Genomic DNA, 24,708 nt, shown 5'->3' with positions numbered 1-24,708 from the left:
ACTTCAAGTCCCATCGGCCCCAGACAGCATGGGCTGGCTGGATCTAGACACATCAAAGAAGTGTTTCAGTTAAATGTGTTGCAAACTTTGAGAAAACAGGTTAGGAAAAACGGAACTCCACAGCGCCATCTGGTGTCAGTGTTGGAACGTATAAAACAACGCATACAAAGCGTTTTTCCCTTGCCAATGTAGCTGAGTCCATGGCCCAATGGTCAGGGATGATGGGAATGTTGTTGTTGTTTAGTCGTTTAGTCGTGTCCGACTCTTCGTGACCCCATGATGGGAATGATGGTTCAGTAATTCCTGCAGGGCTGAAGGTTCTGCATCCCCGGTACATAATAACCAAGAGCTACAACTTCAGTTAAAAGTAAGTTTAGGATGATGATAATTTGAGTTGATACTTAATAGAAGTACCCCAAGAGGTTCCCTTGCTTTGTCTCTAGGTGTGGTGGCGGTGGTGGCAGACATGAGCTTTGATTTAAAACAAGATGAGACATTCATAGAGAAGGGATGGGGAGCATTAAGCTCAGGGGCAGTGTGGGAATGTGGCCCTCCAGACCTCTCTGTCTGGACCCTGGGAACTCTCCAGGCCACACCCATTCCCAGGCCACATTCCCCGTTCATTGGCCCTACTGCACACCCACAAGCGATTTTGAGTGCATGGAATGATCTGTGATGTGTGATGATGCCTCTTGCTTGCCTCTGTGTGTAGAAACCCCTGGAATACAGCCTGCTGTGCAAAGGTCAGAATCACATCCATTGCTCCACCCACTTTTTGCTTCTGGCTCCACCCACCGCTTGCATTTAGGGCCCCCCTCCAGGTTGCCCACAACTTGTCCTCTGGGGTTTAGCCTGCCTGCTCCATTGCTTTCTGTTTTCTCCCTCCCCACCCCGGCTTTTTCCTGCTGCTCTGCCCACTTTCCAAGCATTAAGGCACCCTTGTCTCTTCAAGTTCACCAGACAATAAGGGATAAGGGTCATTTAAAAATTGTAACACCTGGGTCCAGAAGCACTCTGCACAAGTGAAGAAGTTGAGTGCAGCCGGAGCTTGTAAAATGGCAGTTCTTGGGCAGAGCACATGGCTGAACGGTTTTTAACGAGGAAAAAAAGGATCTCAGCCCTGGCAAGTCCATTGCGGGCTCTGATGCCACATCTGTTCCCCACTGTGCTGCCATTGCCTCTGGGGGTGCTTTGAAGTGCCCCATAAGCTGCGGGTGCCCAGACCTAATTCCCTGGGCAGAGGCCCCATTGCTTCCATGGTTGCATGGAAGACTAGAGGCTATTTCTGCAGGTGTGGCCTTTTCACCCCTCCAAGTTAAGCTTTACCTGCCACAACTGGCATTTCTTTTTACCCAACTAAAAGACACAGGTGCTATGCTTTGCCTTGGGTCTATCCTTGGCTGTCTGCCATGGTAGCTAAACGGACCCCACGTGCCTGGCAGCATGGGAGAAGGGCCCTAACTTAGCGGCAGGGCACCTGCTTTGCATGCAGAAGGTCCCAGGTGCAACCCTGACATCACCAGGTAAGGCTGGGTGTGTCCTCTGCCTGCAAATCTGGAGAGCTGCTGCCAGTCAGTGCAGGTAGTACTAAACTAGATGGACCAATGAGCTGACTATAAGGAAGCTTCCCATGTTCCTTTACCTCTTATTCCCTGATGCTGGGAATAACCAATAGGGGGCAATTTTCAGGGTCGTTCCTCGCTAGTGAGATGTGACGTGCTTAAAGCCATGAGAGAGAACTAGGAGTTCAGCCAATAAAATGAACTGAAAGTGTTTTTCTTCACTTGAACCACATTCTTCAGTGAGCACCAATGTATGAGGCTGTTTGGGAAAGGGCAGCGATTTCAATGCATACCCGTTTTGCTCATGTTCCCAAAACACTCTCACAGAATCTGGGCTGTGCCCGTTATTATTATTATTATACAGCTACTTGGTGATTTGCAACACATTTTACGGCAGCCCGTGGCGGAGTTTCTCCCGGACTCCTTGAGAAGAAGGCATTGTGGCCTTGGAAGCCGTACATCTTCAGTAATAAATTTCAGAAACCCTATACAAAGCGAGGAACAAAACGCAGCTTTTGGGGTATGAGGTTTCTTTTGAAAAGGAAGTGCTTTCACTCGGAGCCCTGCTCACCAAGGTATTCAAGCGTGCGTTTTAACTTGAAGCGTGCAATTAAGCCCTGATTACAGTGGCGCTAGTCTCCTTGCTGAATTAATGTCTAAACTGTTTCTCATGGAAAGCTGCTGTGCTGCAGCTCCCCATTGCATCCAGATCATTTATGGCCGTTCACATTACAGCCTGCACCTGGCAGTATCGCACAGAGGACCCAAATCCTGCTCCCATTGAAGTCTTGTGGGCATGTTGCCACTGGCTGCAACTGGAGCCGGAGGACGTACAGTTTTTCCTCTCAGCGGGGAAAAAAGGTGGTATAAAATGATATCGTTTGCTGAATAGCTTGCCAGACTCTTTAAAATTTGTATTCCTAAATTTGAGGCATTTTGAGGGGCCCAGGGAAGGTGCAAGGAAGAAGGCAGGGAGGGCGAAGCTTCCCTTAGTACTAATTTCCACAGTAACAAGTCAAGACAATTGCTTTAGCAAGCTCAAGGAAAATGTACGTTTCCATTAAAGAGGGGACGCTGTGCACATTCACGATGCTGTGTTTTTCTCATGAGGGTTGCAGCAAACCATAGTAGGGTAACCTAGGCTGCTGTAAACTTTGATTTAATGTCAGTGGCCACAGATGGAGAGTGTTCTCTTCCCGGTGTGTAGCCAATACATTTCGATTGGGGGTTGTTGGTGGTGCGAGGCACACACAGGTACAGTAATGGGACTCATTGGGTGCCCTTGCTTGTGTGAATCCGCCCAATGAGCCAGTTCAATGTATAAGGCAACCTCTATATTACCCTGGTACAGATTCTACCCCGAGTTGTTTGCCTGAGAATATTTAGATACGTTGCACAATCAAGCTATCATGGGAATGCAGTTAACATATCAGGTGAGCTGATCCTGGGCATCACATTAACCTGCTCAAAATAAAGAAGAGAAAGGTCAGATTTGGTGAATCTCTGCCTCTCCAGAAGTGGTTGGATTTTGACTCCCATCATCCCTGACTGGGATTAGCTCGATTAGGTGGTTTTCTGAATCTTCCTATTTACACAACTGTGATCAATCACACTAATCCAAGTGGTTTATTCTCCATTGACAACAGGTGTCTCTCAGAGTCTCTCCATTGATCGTTAGTTTTTGTGCTCACATATTCTTTTACTCTGAATCAATCACAGACTTGGGCAAAACTCTCCTGAGATGTTGGCATATTCACACCAGCACAGAGCTCGTGAGATGTGTACTCTCTCTCTCTGAATGGCCAATTGCCTCTGCATCTTTCAGGATTGAACCAGAGTAACCAGTCCTCTCATTTCCAGATGAACTGCTCGCTGAGAATTAATCCTGGTTTATTTACAAGGAGATTAGATGACATTGGCCAAATAGTGAGCATTCATTCCGATTTGTTTGCTGGGAGATTAGATAAAGCTGGCTGTTTAAGGAGCATTCAATTCTAGTTTGTTTGCAGAGATGGCATCGGATCAGGCAAGTGTTATCCTTTCTGGCGCGTTTTTAAATTTGAATTCTAAACTTTGCATTTTGTATATTTTTATCATTGCCAGGCACTTTAAGGCCTTGATGGTTAAAAGGAGGATATGCTTTTAAAAGTAATAAATAAATAAGTTATGCTCCCCATTAATATTTTGGGGAGACAGGCTTCTTGTACAAGAACTCCAAATCAGCTTTATTTGTGCAATTCTGAATTTGCTGGTTTGTGATTGAATCCCACCTGAAAATAGCACCAGTTTCGAAATGCCTTCTATGGGGAATGGAAGACAGAGCAAGAGTACAGTGTACTGCTGCAGGAAGGATGTATGTATTTAAAGCACCCCAATAGTATTTAGCACCCATTTGCTCAGCTCCATTGAAATAAATGTCCAGGCTTTGTGGAACTTGGTGCATTTTGCAATTTCATAAGCTATGTGACTTTGGGGCTCAGTTTGTTTTTTTTCAAGGACTCTGGTATTTTAATGTGTTGGGAACATGGGCGAAGCCAGGTTGCTTCATGTTGGGGGGGGCAGAACCTCAGTTAAGTATTTTTATTGATTTGCTTGATTTGGGGGGTAGCTGCCCCCTGCCTATGCCCATGGTTGTGAATTTGCTGTCATTTTTATTGATTATACCCCAGTAATGATTTCTTGTGATTGTTGGGGTGTGTGTGTGATTTCCTGTTTATTTGCTGATTTTGAGAGTTTGCTTTTTATCCTGTAATATTATATTTCTAATGGATTAGTACTGAATATTACTTTAATTGTTTTGTTTATTTTTGTAGTCATGCTTTTCATTATGGCTTACCTGCAATGGATCAGAACTTTCTAGGTTATGTGATCTTCATTGTGTATTTTGTCATTTCTGACGGCTTCTTAGCTGCCTTCTATATAGCAGTGTGGGGACGCGGGTGGTGCTGTGGGTTAAACCACAGAGCCTAGGGCTCGCCGATCAGAAGGTCAGTGGTTCGAATCCCCACGACGGGGTGAGCTCCTGTTACTCGGTCGCAGCTCCTGCCAACCTAGCAGTTCGAAAGCACATCAAAGTGCAAGTAGATAAATAGGTAACTACAGCGGGAAGGTAAACGGCATTTCCGTGTGCTGCTCTAGTTTGCCAGAAGCAGCTTTGTCGTGCTCGCTACATGGCCTGGAAGCTGTACGCTGGCTCCCTTGGCCAACAACACGAGATGAGCGCCGCAACCCCAGAGTCGGTCACGACTGGACCTAATGGTCAGGGGTCCCTTTACCTTTACCTTTATATAGAGTTTGGATTTGGATTTGAAGTTTGAATATTTGGATATAGTTGTGTAGAAGAGTGGTTTACAAATGAAATGAAATGGGGGAAAGAATGAAACCAGTAACCAGTGAACTCTGCAGACTCTGCCCCATGGCAGCAGCAAATTTTTGTAGAATTAGAGCACAGAAGGTGTTAAAAAGTATTGCTATAGTTGGTGTTGTTCCTTCATTGCTGTGCGTGTTTTATAAGAGGGCTGATCTCTGCCCCAAGGAACTTACAATCTGTCATTCAACACAAGGGAAACATTTACGCTTAAGGTTTAAGCAGGAATATTTTAAATATTATCAATGTTTGGCTGTCATTTTCTAAGTTCATCTTTAAAACAGGTATGTTGTCTTTCTCTCTTGCCTCATAGCTTTGGAAAACAGCACTTTTAGAGGTTTCTGAGTGCATATTCATTATGCACTTTAGGTAAAGGACAACTCTTTAAGGCCATCCGGACATGATACACTTGCACATTCAGACATTACAACACAGCTTGTCTCAGGGCTCTGTAGCCATCTCCTCTCTGGTGCAGAATTTCTCCCAGCATCCTGATCCAGAGCAATTTCACTGCCAGTGACTCAGACGGGGCAGGAAATGGAAGGCAGCCGATGTTTTCTGTTTGCTCCAAATGTTGTTCCCATTACTCATGGCTGTCCTCTTGGACCACCCTAAGCCATTTCTCTCCTCCTGCCACTTGGTGCTAACACTCCTCCGATTTATGTCTCCCCTTAGACATAACTCAACGGCACCACAGAGGTTTAATCTGTTGTTTGTATAAATGAACCACTGCTTAGTTAATTCTTTTTCCTCTCTGCAGTCTGGCAGGACTGTATGCTGTGTCCTTGACTTGACACCACCAAGCTTATACAGGGAAGGGCTTGTTTCTTGGTTGTTCCACAGGACCAGATGCACAACCTCACCTCATTTTTGGAAATGTCAAAGCTGTATATTTTCCCCTCCCACGAACATATGTGATATGCACAGCGGACAGCTCTGTAAAATCCAATGCTCTCGGAGGCTCACGGCTCATAGGAAAGCATGGCACTATTCCTCCACCCATTCATTCGTTCCATTTTCATGGATACCCATCTATAGAAATTATTTTGAAACAGCCCTCTGGCTGGAAAACGCAGTATCTGACTCCAGCCAGGTGGAAGAACTCGAGGAGGGTGTGCAGCAAGACTGATGAGGGGTGTGGCTTGGAAAGTGTCTTGAGAGCCAGATCATGCACCCCTCTGGGCCTGAGGTTCCCCACCCCTGAAGTGAAGCAATGGAATTTACAATGCAAGATTTTTTGAGTGGGCACACTCACACTGCATGGCTATTGACATCAGGCCTCTTTGAAACATCTTCCTCTGAAACCTCTCCTTAGGCTGGGGATCGCTGTGTCTCTATGATCCGTCAGCTGAGGGTCTTGCTCAGTGCTTGTTACCTAGAGAGCACAAGGAGCTACTATTGCATGAATGGAATAACTTGCACTTTTTGATTGGTTCACATTATGTATGCCTCCCCCCCCCCCGGATAACAACTCACTTTCAACGGGTGCCAGCCTGTTTCCAACCAGGAAGGGCTCAATTGCCTACATTGGCTCCATCCATTGGGAAAGGGCTCTTTAATCCACTGCTGCCTAGCAGAAACCACAGCACAACTCTTTCTCAGATCCCCCCCATGTATACTTCAGCTCTGCTCAATCCTCGCAACAGGGTGAGCTCCCGTTGCTCAGTCCCAGCTCCTGCCAACCTAGCAGTTCGAAAGCACATCCAAGTGCAAGTAGATAAATAGGCGGGAAGGTAAACTGCGTTTCCGTGTGCTGCTCTGGTTCGCCAGAAGTGGCTTAGTCATGCTGGCCACATGACCTGGAAGCTGTACGCCGGCTCCCTTGGCCAATAAAGTGAGATGAGCGCCGTAACCCCAGAGTTGTCCACGACTGGACCTAATGGTCAGAGGTACCTTTACCTGGCTTGCTTTTCAGAGTGAGCAGCTCAGGTGTACAAAAGGGCAAACTCTCACAGAGCCTCTGTTGTTCAAACTGGGGGACAGGAACTTAGAGCCCTTTTGCCTGCACCCCAGCTTGGGGAAAATAATTGGCATGTTTTAAGTCTGTGTGCATGAATGTGTGTAACCAAGGGCTATGCTGAGGCCAGATGAGAAGCCTTCGGGGGCGGATTTGGCCCTCGGATCTCCATTTGCTGGTTGCTAGACTGTGCTGTCACATTAACAATCCTAGATCTAGTTCAATCTTTAAATCCAAAGGAAGCAGCAACCAGGAAATCTGTTCCTGTTGCAGGATTTGGTACTTCCTGGATTAGCAAGGTGTTACTCCCCACCTTGTTGTCAGCCTTGAGCAGTCTTGCCATTGGATTGTGGTGATTGTATTTCCTGCCTCCAATTGTTCCTTATATTTGGAAAGTCTCTCACACCCTGGGTTTTCTTTTCATGTTCCTTCTTAGAGCGGTCTGGGGACATGAATGTCTCATGTCCCTTGTGAGCTTGTTGCTTGTAAACATTTTGGTGAGATATAAGGTGGTGATTTCCCCCAAAACAGTGATGTGCACCAAAAGAAAGTATACAGGTATACATAAAATGTGCATGTTGTGATATACATAATGCAAATTTAGAAATGATGGGTGGAATTCAGTGTTGCGCTATGATGAACATTCCATCCATGGAAGCATTTTGGCTTGTCATGCGCAATGATGCCCCTCTTCTCCTGCCATGTGCTGATCTGGGGAGGGGGGGGCGGTTCTCCCAATCCCTCTTGAGCCAATTTTGGGGAGTGCTTGGGAGGAAGCCCCTTTGTGCAAACCGAAGTTCTTGCCGCAACCACATTCACTAGGATACCACTTCAAACAGTTGTGGCTTTCCCCCCAACTGTTGGGAGCTGTTGTTTGTTAGAGGTGCTGAGAGTCTGTGAGAGCTAGGCCTAAATGAAGTTAAACAAACCCCATCTCCCTTGGATGTAAGCATAGCTGCCAAGTATCCCGTATCCGCCGGGAAAACCCCTTTTTTCTTACTGTTTCCCGGCGGTCTCCCGTTTGGTGATAAATCCCGGCATTCTCCCTTAAATTCGCTTCTTCCCAGCGGCCATTTTTCTGGTGCCGCTTTGCCCTTCTATGGGCACCAGAAAATGGCGCCGCTGGCGCCGGAAGTCACTTCCGCGCATGACCGGAAGTTGCGTGACGCTTCGCCCTTCTATGGGCATCAGAAAATGGCGGCGCCGGCGCCGGAAGTCGCTTTTACGTGTTTCCGGTCATGCGCGGAAGCGACTTCCGGCACTGGCGCCGCCATTTTCTGATGCCCATAGAAGGGCGAAGCGCCACCGGAAGTTGCGTCACGCAACTTCCGGTCATGCGCGCGCTGCTGATCCCGGATCTTTACGACCCGGACTTGGCAGCTATGTGTAAGCGGAAGGCATGTTGCTTCTCAAGTCTCCTCCAAAATCGGTTTCCAGTAGATCACTGTTGGACAAGATGGAGCAGTATGAGGATCATGAAGCCCAAGCTTTGTACATTCCTGAAATGATGCACAGCCAGGCAAACTCTGGGGCCCCGACATGAGCAGGCAGATCCTTTAATTGGATTATTTTTAAGGGTTTTGATCGTGTGTTTTAAAATCTGTTCTGTGCCTTTAAAAAAGTAAATTTCTTTCTATATACAGTATAATGGAATACATTAAGGTTGCAATTCCACAGGAAGGGAGTAAGCCCCATCAGTCTCCATGGGGCTTACTTCTGAGTAGACATGCACAGGTTTGCTCTGTAAGTAGAGCTTATGAAAGCTTAAGGAATGGATGAAGGATGTTGGTTTGTGTGTTTCCTTTCCTTGTCTTAGGTTTTTTTTTGAGGGAGGGACAGAAGATTGGGCTGCAAAGGTAATACTTTTTTAAAGAGAAAGTATAAAACCCTTTGTAGCTGACTCTTCAGGGGAATTTGGAGCATCCTTTCAGCATTCCTTATCAGCCACATTCTGATAGTGGTCTCTATGTCTAAATTAATTGAGAAGCCAGGATCACATTAATTCCCCCCCCAAGCTAAAATACTAAATTAATTTGCTTGGAGGTGTTCTTTCCTTTCAAGATTAGCACAGAGGTTCCCTCCTCCCTGCTCAATTAAAAATCCAATATATTTCTCCCCTCCCCACCACCTTTTTTTAAAAAATAAATAAAGAGGAAGTCCCTTCTCCTGCTGCAGAAGATTTGAAGCCAGCCGCTGTTATCCATGCTGGGCGACAGAAGGAAGAATAGTTAGCGCCGCTGCTTTGTTCAAGACTAATGAACTGCTCTCATTCTCCTGACAGCGGCAGCAACCCAGACCCATCCAGCCAACTTTGCCTGTAAGCCGACTCCAGCGGCTTCTCCAGATCGCAGCTTGCCAGCCGGTAGCGCCCCGTGCCGTGTGCGCTGCAAAAAGAATTTCTAATCAAAACAATGGGAAAGTGTAATTTATGCACAAGAGGCTATTTTGGAAAGCGGAGGGGAGAAGCTCGACACCGGGGACAAGCCAAGGGTTCCACTTTATTATTTAAACAGTCTGTTTGACTGAAGTTCAGCGAACGTGGAGGGAAGAGCGCATAGGGGGTAAAGGCAGGAAGGTGGGACCTCAACCCAACCAAACCTTTTTCAGGTCTTGCAAAACGAGGATGTACAAAAAGTTTCTCGAGCGGAGGGTCGGCCACCTCCCAGGGCTGAGGCACACCACAGGTGCCCCGCAGTGGAAAAGCAGAGCTGGCAGTGAGATCTTGCTGAAATCTTGAGATACCTTGGTGGAACTTGCCATTGTCACGGCCAATGCGCGCACACTGCCGTGCAGCCCAGGTGTGGGAAACTTCGGTGGTGGCACAGCCACAGCAAGAGTAGGGCGGGGCAGCACAGTGGTGTGGCGTGGGGAGGGGGCCATAGGGGCGGTTGCCCTGGGTGTAAAATGGTTAAGGGTGCAACATTTCAACACCTGGTGCTGTCTCAATACAGCTGCCTGTCTCAGCCAGGCGTCTCAACCAGGAAGTGACCTCTCCAGACAACAGAACAACTCTTATTTTCTTATCTCTGCAGCTTTGACCTTCTGGGTGAGGCAATTGAATGTGCATGTGTACTCCGTCCGTTTCTCTCTGTCCCACCCGCGGCCGTCTGCGTGGCCCCGGGCACTGGCAACTCACGCTATGCCACTGGAGTGGCACCTCACTATTTTGCCTCAGGAGGTGAAATGGGACACGCTGCCTTCCCTGCTGCCAACAGGACTTTTAGGCCCAGGACTGTGAATGTTTTTTGTATCCATTAATTCCCACCCAGGAACGTGGGAACATGCTTTATACCAAGTCAGACCACTGGTCCACCTAGAGAGTCAGTGCAGTGTTGTGGTTGGAGCGTTGGACTAGGACACAGACCAGGGTTCAAAGCCTACTCAGCTGTTAAGATCACTGGTTTACCTTGTGCCACTCCGAACACCTCACAGCCTAGCCTACCGAACACAGTTGTTGTGGGGATTAAACAAGGAGGCGAGAACCATGTACGATGTCTTGAGTTCCTTGGAGAAAAAGGTGGGATACAAATGCAACCAACCAACCAACCAAAGCTTGGTTGGCCAGCATTTCAGGCAGGGTTCTCTGCCATGGAGATGCTGTGATTACACCTGGGACCTTCTGCGTGCAAAGGATGGACTCTCCAGGTTCTGCCCTCCCAACAGATTCACGTGTACCTATATGTATCTTTGGGTCCCCTGCCCACCAAAAAGTTATGAGCCTGGAGAGAGGAGCTAGAACACACTGGCCACCAGCAGAGGTAGTAAAGTGCCAGTGTTACCTGTATTTTTGGTAATAGGTCTATAAACAGCAAAACCACAGGGTTTCTTAACATATTGGTAAAAGCTGCAGTGAGATTGCTGAAAGGGATGGGAGTCCCTGATTGCAGTGGGCTCAGTTATCTCAGGGTGGAGCTAAAGGAGGGAGGAACTGGGCATTTGTAGGAAATATGTTTGTGAGTGTCTGTGTTCTAGGTGGTGGAGAAGAGCAGTATAGATGTGTAAGAGGCAGATGGTGAAGCAGCACAGCATGAGGTGTGCGACCCTGGCTCGTGAATTAGTGTAGGATTTTTAAGAGCCAGAAAAAAAATACCCATAGAAGATTTTGGCCTAGAGGGTAGGTACTGCTCCAGACACACCTTTGTTTTGATCCGTCCATAACAGGTACCCTTGAAGTAGGATGGCGATTACAGCACCATGGAGAGTTCCAAGGGAGACACTTGCTCAAAGAGGGATGATGGCAAAGTCTGGGAGGGACCCCTAATCAAGCCCTCAAGTTTCAACCCTGTGAATCCTTAAAGGGCCAATTCCCCAGTCTGAAGGTGAGCACTTTTCCTCCTTTGGGTGGCTTCCGAGGGATATATAATGAAGAGGGAAATTCCTTATTCCTCAGGCCACTCACTCAGGATTGGGAGAAGGCATCAGCAAGAGTCCTCACTTGGGTTCTCCAGGCTCCTGACTGCCAGCCTTGGGTTCAGTATCCGGAACCTGGTCTCAGCTGGTGGTACCTGAGACCTGCTTGTCTTCCTCTGTGACGAAGGTAATGACTAATAACAGCCCAATTTACAGACACACCCCTTGAGTGCATTTGATGTCAAATTTCACATTAGCCTGGAGTTTGGATGGATGGGGTGGGAAACAAATAAAAAATCCAAAATAAGCAAAACCCTTCTTGACTCTTTTAGTAAAAGTTTTATTGGAAATATTTTTTTTGCGCATACACACATCAGCTTGTTCAAAGCTACAGATTTGCTAATTCCCCTCCCTGCCAAACTGTCACAAAACATAAGTACAAATTATCTTTCTTTGGTCCCTCTGGAAGGGAAACAACCCCAACTGTAACACAATGCTGTACTTAAACTGCCAGAGGGCGTTCACTGAAGGAAAAGACGACAACACCTGAGGAATTGAGGAACAGTCCCACTCAACTGCCAAGAAGTTTCTCCCAGTTTCTGGGAGCCACTTAAATGTTCTCCTTATATCAGAGGTGTTTCTCCCGCGGGATTCTCTTTGGAGCCAGAATTAAACCTAAAAAAAACGTTTAGACTGCAGTCCCATGGCCACTTACCTGGCAACAATCCCTGTTGAACTCAGTGCGACTTCTGAGTAGACAATGATGGGAATACACTGTTAAGCATTTTCATATTATCAGACAAGGAGGCTCAGACCTCCTTTCTCCAATAATGATAGATAGATAGATAGATAGATAGATAGATAGATAGATAGATAGATAGATAGATAGATACAGCAGAAGAACCCTTACATTCAAGATTCAGGCAGGTAGCCATGTTGGTCTGACGCAGTAGAAATATATTTTAAAAATTGTCCAGTAGCACTTTAGAGACCAACTGGTAAGTTTATTCTTGATATGAGCTTGATATGAACTTAGTTGGTCTCTAAGGTGCTACTGGACAATTATTTTATTTTTATATATTTCCTTCCACTCAAGATGGGTGATATTTGCCCAAAATGTTGTCTACATTGAGGGTGTTTGTGTAACGGCATGCACTTTTGAACTTGAAGGGAGGCCACTCTGCTTCCCACCACCCACCCTGTATAAATTGCAAGAGGCCGAATTGTTTAATTTTAGCTGGAATCCTGTTTCTGGAAGTGAGGCAAGGAGAAATTTTAATGGCGTCTGAACTCAAATAGCCTCCATCTATTTTCCTGAAGGAAGAAGACCAGAGTGGAAAGCAAAGACCATGGACACAACAGCTGTTTCATTGTGTTTCCTAAGCAGCCCAGCAGATGTTTTTCCCCCTGAATAGATTCATTAATGCCAAAATTACATCTGGAAGATCTTCTCAGCGAAACCACCCAGTAAGGTAGTCAAGACACAAAACAACTGGCTCCTACTGTTAAATTGAAAATATCTCTCTTTTCCTCTCACTCTCTCTGAGACTTTCCAACTCAATAATAATGGTAGCTTCTCTTCATTCAGTTCTCTGGCCATCCCACTTCAGTAGCAGCGCTCACCAGGACACAGCGTAGCCCATGTCTGATCAAGGAGGGAATGCTTACATCAAACAGCGGCACTGCAGCGTCTTGAGACAATGCACTATGGGGTTTTTATGGGGTGGAACTCGTTTGCATCTGCCTGAAGGCCATGCCATTTGAATTAATATGAAATAATGCAACTTGGGAAAGTCCTTTAGATCAGGGTAGGGCACTCCCCCGCCCCAGCCTTGTGGGGAATTCCTGCAGTGATGGGTGGTGCCAGAGGCAAAATTGGCCAGAGCAATAGATGTGACTCTTACCTATATTTGAGCCATGAGAAAAGCATGGTTTCTTTACACACAAACATACACACACTCCATCTAAGCCTGCAAGACACATTCCAGCCAAATAAGACCCAAATAAGAGGGCCTAGGGCGGGTCTAGTGAGGGGCTTGGCTTGGGGAAGGGGGATAGGCTACAGAAACTCCCAAGGGCCAGTCAGAGAGGCCTAGCAAACATCATTTGTTCCTTTCTATTGACTACAATAGAATGCATATTTCAAGTCGAACTTGAAAGCGCAGGGAGGCACCTGTCTATTTATTCTGACAATTTATATGCTACTTAATTACAATCGTCTCACAAGTGGTCTATGGACACTCAACCCAATGAAAACAAAACTAAGTTAAAAACTATAAAATGATGAAACCAGAATTCATGTGCACCTGCGGGCAACACATTGGCGACTTCCAGGTTAGACTTTGGACTTGACTTGTAGTGCCCTTTGCCGTAAGGGATATGGCCACCATAGGGTCAAAAGGGTGCAGTCCTCTGCATACTTGAATGGGCACAAGACCCATTGAACTGAATGGGGCTTACTTCTGAGTAAACTTGCACTGTGTACCTACATGCATTACTTTCAGACGTGCACCAGAAGCCTTTCTTTTCCTCTTTCTTGATTGCAGGAGTTGATTTCTTTGCTGATCTATGCAGGCTAAATTCCCTTGGTGATATATATATATATCTGATTGAGCCTCTGGTGATGGCTTGGCTGAAGACTTAGTTGGAATGAGCGATGTGTTCTCATCAGTTGCGTCTCCCTGTTTAATTTTAATCTTTTTATTAATTTCAGTCAATATGTATTCCACCTTTCCATTTGAGGATGCGCACATGACAGCCAACCGTATAAAGGAAGAATCACCCCCAATATTCAAACCAGTTAAGAAAATGCACAATGATCATTAGCAGTGCAAACCTACTCAATGGTAACCCTTTTCAGTTCAATGGGCTTTGCTTGAGAGTAAGTAGGCATAGAATTGCAGCCTAACTAATCTTAGAGCCTTTCCACTACAGATTCCATGGCCATGGAATTTGCTGAGGGATTCAAAATGAAGGTAAAATGAGGACATAATAGCCTCCCAAATTTCTCTGCATTATTTGTGGAGGGTTGAATATGGGGAGGGAACACATTTTGTTGAATAATCTCTGTTGGAAGCAGAATTTGCCAACTGTGTGTGTGTGTGTGTGTAAAAATAACATTTTGAGAAAAGTTCTCAGTCTCTACTGAGAAAATTTTGGCACAGTTAATTCTGATAAATTGTACTATAGGCGGATGAAGGAAGCAATGGGGCTGCAGGGAGCAGGGGCCAGATCCATGGCTTCTTTCAACATTATGAAAATACATTAGCTTAGAAACACAGCTGTGCCTGAAATTCTCTACCTTGTTAGGTGGAGAAGTTGCAGGGAATTTTTTGCCAGGTATTCTCTGAGATGGGACTGAAATTCTTCAATTGTTCTGACACAATGGGGTCTAGTCTGCTGGGGATCATTAAAATGTATCTCTCAATTTTATTGTAGTTTTTATGGGTTTGTTATTTTTTAGTGTATACATTTTGCTGACTGACTCCAACATTTTGAGGGAAGTCTGAAAAAGAAAATCCTCAGAGAATTCTGAGATTTTGGCCCAGCACTAAAGTACACATACAGTACTTTTTAAAAAAAGCCCTGATGCATTTAGAAGAGGAAAGAATGTGGAACAGTCTACAGGCATTCAGGAGCAAGTATCTTCCACCATAAGCTAAATGTAAGTTTCAAGTTCAGATACACAAGCCTTAAGCTGAAAGAGAAAACAATAGTTCCTCAGAGTACTTTTTTTAAAAATAAAGGTAAGGCTTTTTATTTACATGAATGATAAGTGCAGTAAAGCCAAGTATGTATGGAAATTATACAATTACGCTCTTGCTCCTTTACACAGAAACATTACAAAGTATTACAGTTTGTGAAAGACTACATAAGAACAGTGGATTTTAGGTCTCTCTCTCCCTCTCTCTCTCCCTCTCCCTCTCCCTCTCCCCCTCCTTATAGTGAATCACCTCTTCATGCCTCCTCAAACGTAACTGGGACCATTTTCACATGTGACACCCCCCTCACTCTCAAAATACCCACTCTCGCTCAGGCTAGAGAGGCCATGTGTAAATGTCATTAATGTGGAACGAAAAGAGGGATGGAGTCATGCAGATACGTTCTAGTGAATGTTTTGGGCCAGTGGTTAGGGAGATGAGCAACAATAAACAGGCTGAACCTAAATCCAGACCAAAAAGAAGTTTTGTCGATGAGAAGTCTGGGTGTTCAGGGAGAGGTGGCTTAGCCAACCACCGATGTGGTAGTGTTGTCTGAGGCTGCAATCCTTTACCCGCTTACAAGGGGAGTATAAGCAGCACTGAAATCGGTGGGTCTTACTTCTGAGTAGAGATGGGTAGGATTGCACTGTAGATGCTGCTGTTCAACTGTTAAGGTGGTTCCCAAATCTTTTCCCCCATGGACCACTTGAAAATTGCTAATCCCCCCCACCCCCAACTGCTGTAGCCATCACAATGCACTGTGCTAGATTCTGTATGGGTTTTTAACTGCATTTTTGTTGCTTCTTTTATTTCTTATGTTGTATTTTAATGTTCTGCAATGTGCATTCCATGTGCTTCTGTAAAATACAAGAAGCAATAAAAATACTATTAAAAATCGATATGAATATTTAACATGCATGTGCCACGGACTACGTGGTCACACTTTGAGTTCTAAATTGTGGGCCATGATTTAGATGTTTGCCCTGTTTTCCTATGTAAATACAGTCAAAACAAATACACCACTGCATGTGGTGCAAAGTGACAGGGCTGTAAATAGGATAATTAATATTTGCAGATCCTGGTGGCAATTTCAAGCCACACATAGCAATCTTTCAGAAAACTTCCTCTGACAGTTTTTCTCTTAATATGTTTCTCTGTCTTTATTGGACTTTATTATGTTTTGTCTTTCTTGGACTGCCCTCCTCCAGTTTCCACCTTTCCCTTCCCATTCTACCTCTGCTCTTTTCTGCTTCTGCTATGTCTATGCTTCCTTGAAGTGATCTGTCTACTTCCAGGGGTGTCGCAATAGGGGGCGGGGTGCCCCGGGCTCCGCTCTGCGGGGGGCAGCGCGGCACCCCCTTGCTACTGTGGCGGCGGCGCAACCGCCATCACGGAGGCCCCGATGTTTCTGGCCTCACCCCTCGCTTCTTCCTGGTGGGGCAGAGGCAAGGGGCGGGCCAGAGAGCAGCGTCAGCGGCGGCCGCTGACACCCCTCGTCACTCCGCCTCTGCCTGAGTAGGAAGAAGACAATGATCGCTCCAAACATCAATGGGGGGCAACTTTTGCATGGACGCGCACGGCCCCCTGGTCCCAGAGACAACTCCCTGATAGTTCGGGGCTGGTGTTGCCTTCCCAGGTAGGATGCCAGGAGTCTCCGCCTACCCAAGCCCAGCGTCCAATCCTGCCTGGGGAGGTGTTGCCAGGGATGGCCAGGTAAGGGGAGGGACTATCTGGCTCACACAAGAGAATTTGAATCTTACCTCCAAGCACCAGTTGGCTCCAGAGCTTCCAGACGCCCCTCGCCGCTCTGCCTGAGTAGGAAGAAGCACACGTCACGCTATGGAATGGGTTGCCGATCGGCTTGCTATCGGATCCAGGCGCTGGAGCACCGCCGCCGGCAACCCGTTCCATAGTGTGACATGTGCTTCTTCAGGCGGAGCGGCGAGGGGCGTCTCTCACCTCTCCGCCTGAGTAGGAAGAAGGACACATCGCGCTTTGGAGTGGGTTGCCGGTGGCAGTGCGCCAGTGCCCGGATCCTCGGATCCGGGCGCTGGAGTACTGCCCCCTGGCAACCTGCTCCACAGCGCGACATGTGCGTCGTGCATCGTGAGGCGTGTGTCGTGACACATGCGTCATGACGCATGCGCACAACGGACGCCCCTCCCCCTGGTGGGGTGCCTTCTGGTTTGCCACCCTGGGCAGCCAGAAGGCTAGCGACGCCGCTGTCTACTTCCCAATGTAAGAACCGCGGAGCAAATCTCATTTCTGTGTGGGGCATCCCAACAACACTCTGCCAGCTTTGTGCTCAGGGGATTCTGTTGCTGGAAGCAAAGAACCACAAATAATGCAAGGCAAACCACACTATTTTGTCAAACTTACTTTGGTTTTAATTATTTAGGACAACAACCAATCATCTGCTGGTAAACACAGCCCTGCTTGTTCTAAAAATAACGTAACCGCAGTAACTGGAGACTTTGCTCCAGCATCTGCCGTTTAAAACGGTTGGCTGTGAACTAGTGAAAAAGTATAGATGCCTTAAAAAGTGTGTGGTCCGGCAAAGTGCAGATTAGCAAGGCTAGACTGTTATCTTAATTTACAGTCCATATACTTCACATTTGCTCTGCTGGCACATTAAAAAAAAAAAACCTTTAGCAACCGGTCTTGACTCCGATTGTTTTATTAGCAATTCACTGTTTCTTCTTGACAAGTTATTACTGACTTCCCTGTCAAGAAACAGAAAATGTCAATGGATCTCTCAGCAGAGCTTGACTCAAAACCCTGCTCCGTGTTTTTTAATTTGTGACAAGACACTTGTTAAAGGAATGGCATCTCTTGCATCTTGGCCCTGGCAGAGCATCATATATTTGTCCAAAGGAACAAGCCGTATCTGTTTTTTAACAAGGGAAGGCAGGCATTTGGCTTCTCCCCTGACTGTTCAAGAAAAGCTGGCAGGTTGGTCAATGTAGAGAGCTGCTAAGGAGACCTTTGCCTTCCTCTTAACATTTTTATTTTTAAATTATCAGCATGGAATCCTCAACCTAGACTGCCAAACAAAAAGCTTCATCTTATTCTGCTTCGCTACCCTGTTGAGCTGATAACAATTTCCTGCAACATTTTCAAAAGTGACTCTCTGCCAATGGATGTGGAATATGTTTGTACAAGGGGCTGATTTCCCTTTGGCTGATAATGTGGCCAGGATGCGCTCTCTCTCTCTCTCTCTCATTCACAATTGGCTTGTTCACTAAGACGAGAAGTCAAGGAAGGCGATGATAGGATAGGTTTGTGTTTGGAATGATTTCAGGGGACGTGAAGAATGCCAGGTCTTGACCTGGGCGGGTTTTGTAGGATTAACCCAGATCCAGATTAAGGCTGCCTCCCATGCTGACAAAGGTTTGACCTGCCGGGCCTAATGTCACATACTATATAGTCGCATGACAAGAACTGAATGTAATTTCGGTTGAGCATGCACCTAACACAAGTATCTCACTAGTTACTCTGCAGAGAGCTTGAATGTGACACTGGCTGACCTTAGCTTAGAGACAGGTCAGAATGACAGCCCCACCGTTGCCTCTGGTAGGAAAATAAATCTTGTCAATAGACAGCCCCTCCTTCCCAACCCTGCTCACTTTGCCTGATTAAGCAAATAACTGGGGTAGGATGGAGAAAGTACTTTTTTAAGAGAGTTGGAAGGGGTTTGAGAGAGGGGCCACATTGCTTCCAATTGCCCACACACTTACCATATTTTTCCGTGTATAAGACTAGGTTTTTCCCTTTAAAAATAATGTCAAAATTTAGGGGCCACCCCCCTCTATTTTCTTAAATCTGAGTCCCAAAATAGGGGGTGTCTTATACATGGGAGCGTCTTATAGATGGGAAAATATGGTATATTTCTTTGGTTCCACTGGTCAAACAGATTTTCCATGCGTAGCACAGAAGCAAGCCATTGGGCTACAAATCAGGAGTTCCCCTGTTTGAATCTCACCTCTGCCACAAACACAAAAGGTAGGATGCTGCACCTCAGCCTCAGCTGCAATATGGGGGATGATGATAATACTGACCTCCTTTAATGAGCATAGGTAATTGTCTTGTACTGAGCCAGACCATTTGTCCACCTGGCACAGGACTGTCTACACTGACTGGCAGTGGCTCTCGAGGATGTTAGGCAGGAGCCTTTCCCAGTCCTGCCTGGGGGTGTCAGAGACTGGAGCTGGGACATTCTGCATGCCAACACTTGGGCTTCACCCCTGACCTCGCAGGGTTGTTGTGACAAGATCCGTCATGTGAAATACTCTGAAAAATCAACAGCACAATTCAAAAGCTAAGTATCGTTATAATCGGAATCAGCGTTGTTATTGCAGAAACAAAATAGAAAGCCCTGCATGTCCTACATACCAGAGACAAGCAGAGATCCTGGTTTCACTGCCTTCAGCTATCCTCTGCCTCCAGTTTGAGTAAAATAATTTCTGTGCTATCTCTCTCTCACACACCCTTGTCTCACTGTATGAGCCAGAAATGCTTGCCATATCCAGTCTACTTTAATGAAAGGGGGAGGGGGCTATCGTATTTAAGAATATTGCATGGAAATAGCTGAGTACCTGGAATTCGTTGTAGACCAGCTTTTTGCAACCTGGTGTTTGGGCCTACAGCTCCCTTCAGTCCTAGCCAGCATGGCCAATGGTCTGAGACGATGGGAGTCGTAATCCGAAACACCTGGAAGTCGCCAGGTTGGCAGAGAGAGGCTCTCTTAGATTTTAGGTGCTCATCTGGCATTGTGCCTTCCCTTGTAGAAAGCGAAACTTACTAATGAGGATCTGGCCCCACCTTGGCATGGGTCCTCAGCATGCCCTCCTCCCATGAGTGAGGGCTGCCCGCATCTCCCCTCCCCTCCCCAAAGCTCCATCCTCCAAGCATCTCCTTATCCGCGGACGGGCAATGTGGATGGAGGCAGCAGAAGTGGCACTGCAACTGGAGGCTGCAGAACGGAGGTGGTGCCAGGCCCTTTGGCCAACCACACTGCCTGGTGCCACCAGGCCTGCATTCTCCATGCTGACTCAGGGCATGAGTCAGCCAAAGCTTAGCTGCATCTAAATCCTGTCCATCTCAACTGCAAAATCATTCTCCGCATGCATTGAAATTACTGGGGCTTTACAACGCTTGATTTTTGCTGGCTCGCGGGCCCCTGATTCAGGGGTGGCAAACTTGTGTCTCTCTAGATATTGCTGGACTACAACTCTCACTGTCCCTTAGCATTAATTAGAGAATAAAAGACTCATAAGCTATTCCGTAAATCAGAAAATGCTAGAGTGATTCTGAAGCGTGAGTCTATGAAGCTCTACTCAGAAGCAAGTCCCAATGAGTCCAATAGGAAGTCCTAGTTAGCTTGTTTCCACCTTGAACAGATTGTTCACTTCTCTTGGAATCTTCGTCATGATGCTTCACCTCGTACGCTTACAAAAAACACATGGAAACACAATCTCACACTCACATTTGGCCCCTTGACATCCAAAACTATTGGCAATTTTCCTTTCAACTTTCCCTTTTTGCATAAATGTGTCTCCCTCCCTCCTTCTCCCCTACCCTATTAGCAATGCAAACTAGCAGGATGGAGAGATTTCTACCTCTCCCCTCCATTTATGGTTGAAGCAAAACCATGCAGAAGGCTGCTGGATCATTAAGCTCTGCGTTCCATGTGGGGAGGGGAGGCCAGAGGTGGCACCGAGAAGGGACTGAATGGTGGCACTCAAGCACTGGAATTAATCCTTTCGAATGATTCGGCCAGGGAGGGAGCCAAGAGGCTGTTTTCCTTTGGCTTGATGAGTATAAATATTCATATGCGGATAGCTTTTCGGATACACTTAAATCAATATTTAAGCTCCAGAGGGCGGTCAAGGAAAGGGCAAAAACAAAACCCCAAGCCGGCATTTTAAGGGCCTATGCACAGCGCATGGGGTAACTGAGAAATGTGGCTCAAGACAAGCAACAGTGTTTACATTATGCTATTCAGAAACGTGGTCTGGCTACAAGAATGAATAAGGATTGTTTGAAGAACAGCACTGGGTGAATCCAACGGCTCGTGCTTCTTCCAGGACCTGTTGCCCTCTAGATGCTGTTGGACTCAAACTGCCAGCCAGAATGGCCAATGGATTTAGGAGCGATGGGAGCAGCAGCTCAGCAACAGCCGGAGGGCGAGAGGTTCCCCACTCCTGCTCTAGAAGAAGGCTGGATGGGGCATCCAGAAAGCGAGACAATCAACAAAGCAAGAGTTCTCTGCATTTCTTGTCATTTCAGAAACACACCTGGAAACCAAAATGCTGCATGATCCAGGGAGGCAAGGGCTGTGGTAACTCGCCTCTGGTGGCCCAGTGAACCAGTGCTTTGCCAACTGTAATGCTAACTAGGCGTGTCCATGTTTCCCTCCCCCTTTGGGCGGGGGGCGGGGCGGTTCTGTGCTTTTGACAGCTGCACAACATAGGGAAATCTGGCACATCCCCCCAATTGCTATCTCCTTTGCTGAATTTCTCCCTGTGGTCCCGCTGTTAAAGCACAGGAGCCCTTGCAGAAAAAAAGCTGGCAACCTTAAAGCCTATGCTGTTTGTAAGATATAATCTCTGGCTATTTGTGAAAAATATTTCCCTGAAGTAGTTATGCCAGGATGTTCAAGGTTTTCTTGGGCCATTTCTCTTAGTGCTGAACAGAAAATGAGAAACTTAGGTCAGCATCAGGTTCATTCATATCTGATTTTCCTGATCCTTCTTTCTTGGAGATCTTTTCTCCCCACATTGGCTTCCCCTTTACAACAAACCTAATTCACAGGGTTGTTGTGAGGACAGAACCATGTATGCCGCCCTCAGTTCCTTGGAGGAAAAGTGGTACCTAAACGTAATAACAAATGAAGGATCTGCAATATTTTACCAGTTTGGTGGAGAAAAGATGCTGCTGCAAGGAGCATAGGTTCATCCAAAATGGGCTCTTGCTCCCCTCTCCTCCCAGAAGTGCTCGTTGGTTCTACAAGCAGGGGATGTTAAGGCACCAGCTGTCTGGACCTTCTCAGAAAAGGCCAGTATGAAGAGCGCAAGCAAAGCGGAAGAAAATGCCGAAATCCATAGCTGCTTACAAAGCATACATCTGTGGCACATTTAAAGCATGTAGCTTCCCCCAAAGAACCCTGGGAACTGTAGTTCACCTCGCACAGGGTTACAGCCCCTGGAACCCTTAACCAACAACAGTTCCCAGGATCCTCTGCAGGGGGTGGGGCACAAGTCATGTGCTTTAAATGTCTGGCATATATCTAGCCCGCACTTTGAAGCTGGGTTGTTCCCTCTGCACTCTTCGCATAGGATGGGAGAACATTTCTGTGGATCGCAGGAAATATATTCAGAGCAGCTGGAATTGCTGGTGCTTTGGGTGTCCAGGGAAAAGGCTGCATTTTAAACTGCTGTTTCGAGGTGCCTCTTGAGCAGAATGCCATGCAAACATCACCCACGTCCCTCCATGCAGACGACCAGGGTGATGGATAGATATTGCGGCACAAGGGGGAATTCTGTAGGTGCCACATACACACAGCGATGTAGCTAGCCGATCGGGTGCCCAGGGGTGAGCCAACTGTGGGGACAGGCGAGCCGGGCAGGGTGCTCTGGGTGGGGCCTGCATGGAGTCTGCCCATCACCTCCCCTCCATAGCCGCCCTCCAGGTGAGGAGGCGGCGGTGGGTGGATGCAAGCCAGCATGGTGACTGCAGGCGCCCAAGTCACCATGTCACTCCCAGGGGAGACTCATGGCTTGGCTGTGCTGCAGGGCCTATGGTAAGTGCCCCTCTCCCGCTAAGCTGCTGCGTACATAGCCAATGTCTCTGCAACCTATTTTATATGATGCTGGCTTGCATCTCTGAGCGCTTATTCCTCCTGAAGCGAGCTGGCCACGTTTGTTGCTGGGACCATCATTCCTGCCCTCCCGCACTCTCTCCATGATGCATTTGTTTTCCTGGCCTCCCAGCTCTTTCCGCGAGCCTTTCAGTCAAATAAACAGTGAACATTACAAAGGTTTCATACATGCACCCTTTGCGCGCTTGGATCTGGGCATGGCAAAACAGGAAATGCCAGCGCTCCTATCCAAATTTGGCTGATCTCTCACAGAACATACAACCACTGTTACTTCTTTCCCCAGAACTACTACTTCTCTCTCTCTCCCCCCCCCCGCTTCCCTTTCTTTTTAAAACCGTGGCAAAAACAAAATGGTTTTCAATTTCACACCTCGTGGAGCACAGCCAAACTGCTGCATAAACAAGGTAAACAAATGTGAGGCAGAGCAAGGCAGCCGGCTTCAGATGAGGGTTTTGCCCTACGATGTGTGCTCAAGGTCTGCGAGAAGCGTACATAACAAACTCGTTGGCTAAGGCCACAGTAAAAAGGGTTTTCTTTTCTGGTGTTTACGCTGCTGTTGCCAACCTTAGTCGAGGATGTATTAACAGTGGACGCATTGATCCTGATCTTATTACTCCAGCCACCAGCTGAGCAAAAGGACCGCCGTTATTCGACGCCAGGTCTCTGTTTCGTCGTGTCGTAGGATCGGACGACTTGAGACTGGGAAACGACCCCGTGCTCCTCTTGAGAAAACGCGTACCCGTCTGGAGAAGAAGAGAAGGAGCAGCGCAGAGGGGAAATCGATGAAAGAACATACCTTGTCAATAGTTAAAAGAAAGTGCCACAATGGTGGAATGGTTAGAAGAGTTCCATGATCACCCCCACCCCCACCCCCGCCTTGCTTCCAGAACCAGGACTCAAGGAGACTCACAGAAATCAAAAGAAGCATGAATAAAACCCAGAAAGCTAAATGTGAAGAGAAGACAATAGGTAAAAATGATAGTTAAATAGTTAAAACAGTAGAGTGGGAATGGTCCTGTGACACCTAGGTTCACACCACTTTGGTGTGGATGGCTTTAAAAGAGGATTGGACAAATTCCTGGAGGATAAGGCAATTCATGGCACTTGCCATGACGACCATGCTCTGCTCTGCAGCACATGGGATAGGGCAGCCTGTGGACAATCATGAATAAAGCCCTAATAAAGTTGATACACCAAGGTTGGACAATATGTTGCCCTCCAGTGATGTATTGTGGCATAGCTGCCAAGTTCCCGTTTTCCCCGGGAAATCCCCGTTTTTCCAGCTGTTCCTAGCTGAAAAACGGAATTTTTTTGTTTCCCCCTGGTTTATTCTGCCGCGGTGGCCATTTTGGAACTGGGCAAAGCAGCATCAAAAGTCACTTCTGAGCATGCTCCGCCCAGTTCCAAAATGGCGGCAGCGCTACTTCTGGTCTGCTATTTCCAGCCCGGTCCCTTATTTCTCTGACAGCAACTTGGCAGGTATGGTATTGTGGACTACAACTCCCATAATCCCTGGCTACTGGCAGTGCTGGCTGGGGCTGATGGGAGTTGTAGCCTGCAATATCCAGAAGGCACCAGGCTGTATCCAGTACCCAGAAGGTACCAGTCTATGCTACTGTAAGGAAACCATGTGCTGGAAGCAAGAGGGACATGCTTTTCACAATGGGAAACTTAAGAGCTGAAGCCCGTAGACTGAGCTCTCCTCCACTCCACCCCTCCATCCCCCAAAATTTGACTGGGACTCCACTAGATACAGCACTTAGCATGATGTTTAATCCCGCTCTGCCTTTCACTACTGTTGGCGAAACAAAGAAAAACTGTTGGCATATATTTCTGTCTTCCCCAACTCCTTTACATGTGACCCAAAAGTTGACTAATTGCACATTTCCGCT

At 46.9% G+C, this 24,708-nt stretch overlaps 1 protein-coding gene across 5 annotated transcripts in view; it reads right to left on the bottom strand.

Moving 5' to 3' along the window:
• Positions 1-10,497: 10,497 nt before the first annotated feature.
• The window catches only part of ATP8A2 (ATPase phospholipid transporting 8A2), a 333,748-nt gene continuing 319,537 nt past the window's right edge, over positions 10,498-24,708 (bottom strand). For all 5 annotated transcript variants that reach the window (XM_060273822.1, XM_060273823.1, XM_060273824.1 and 2 more), the window contains one exon: positions 10,498-23,559. In XM_060273822.1, coding sequence (XP_060129805.1) covers positions 23,462-23,559 — 98 coding nt within the window. In that variant the 3' untranslated portion in view covers positions 10,498-23,461. The remainder of the gene's footprint in view (positions 23,560-24,708) is intronic.

The sequence above is a fragment of the Zootoca vivipara genome, chromosome 4, assembly GCF_963506605.1.
Source record: "Zootoca vivipara chromosome 4, rZooViv1.1, whole genome shotgun sequence".
Lineage (NCBI taxonomy): Eukaryota > Metazoa > Chordata > Lepidosauria > Squamata > Lacertidae > Zootoca > Zootoca vivipara.
The sequence above is the reverse complement of the archived record's forward strand: the minus strand, read 5'-3'. Positions and strand labels throughout refer to the sequence as shown.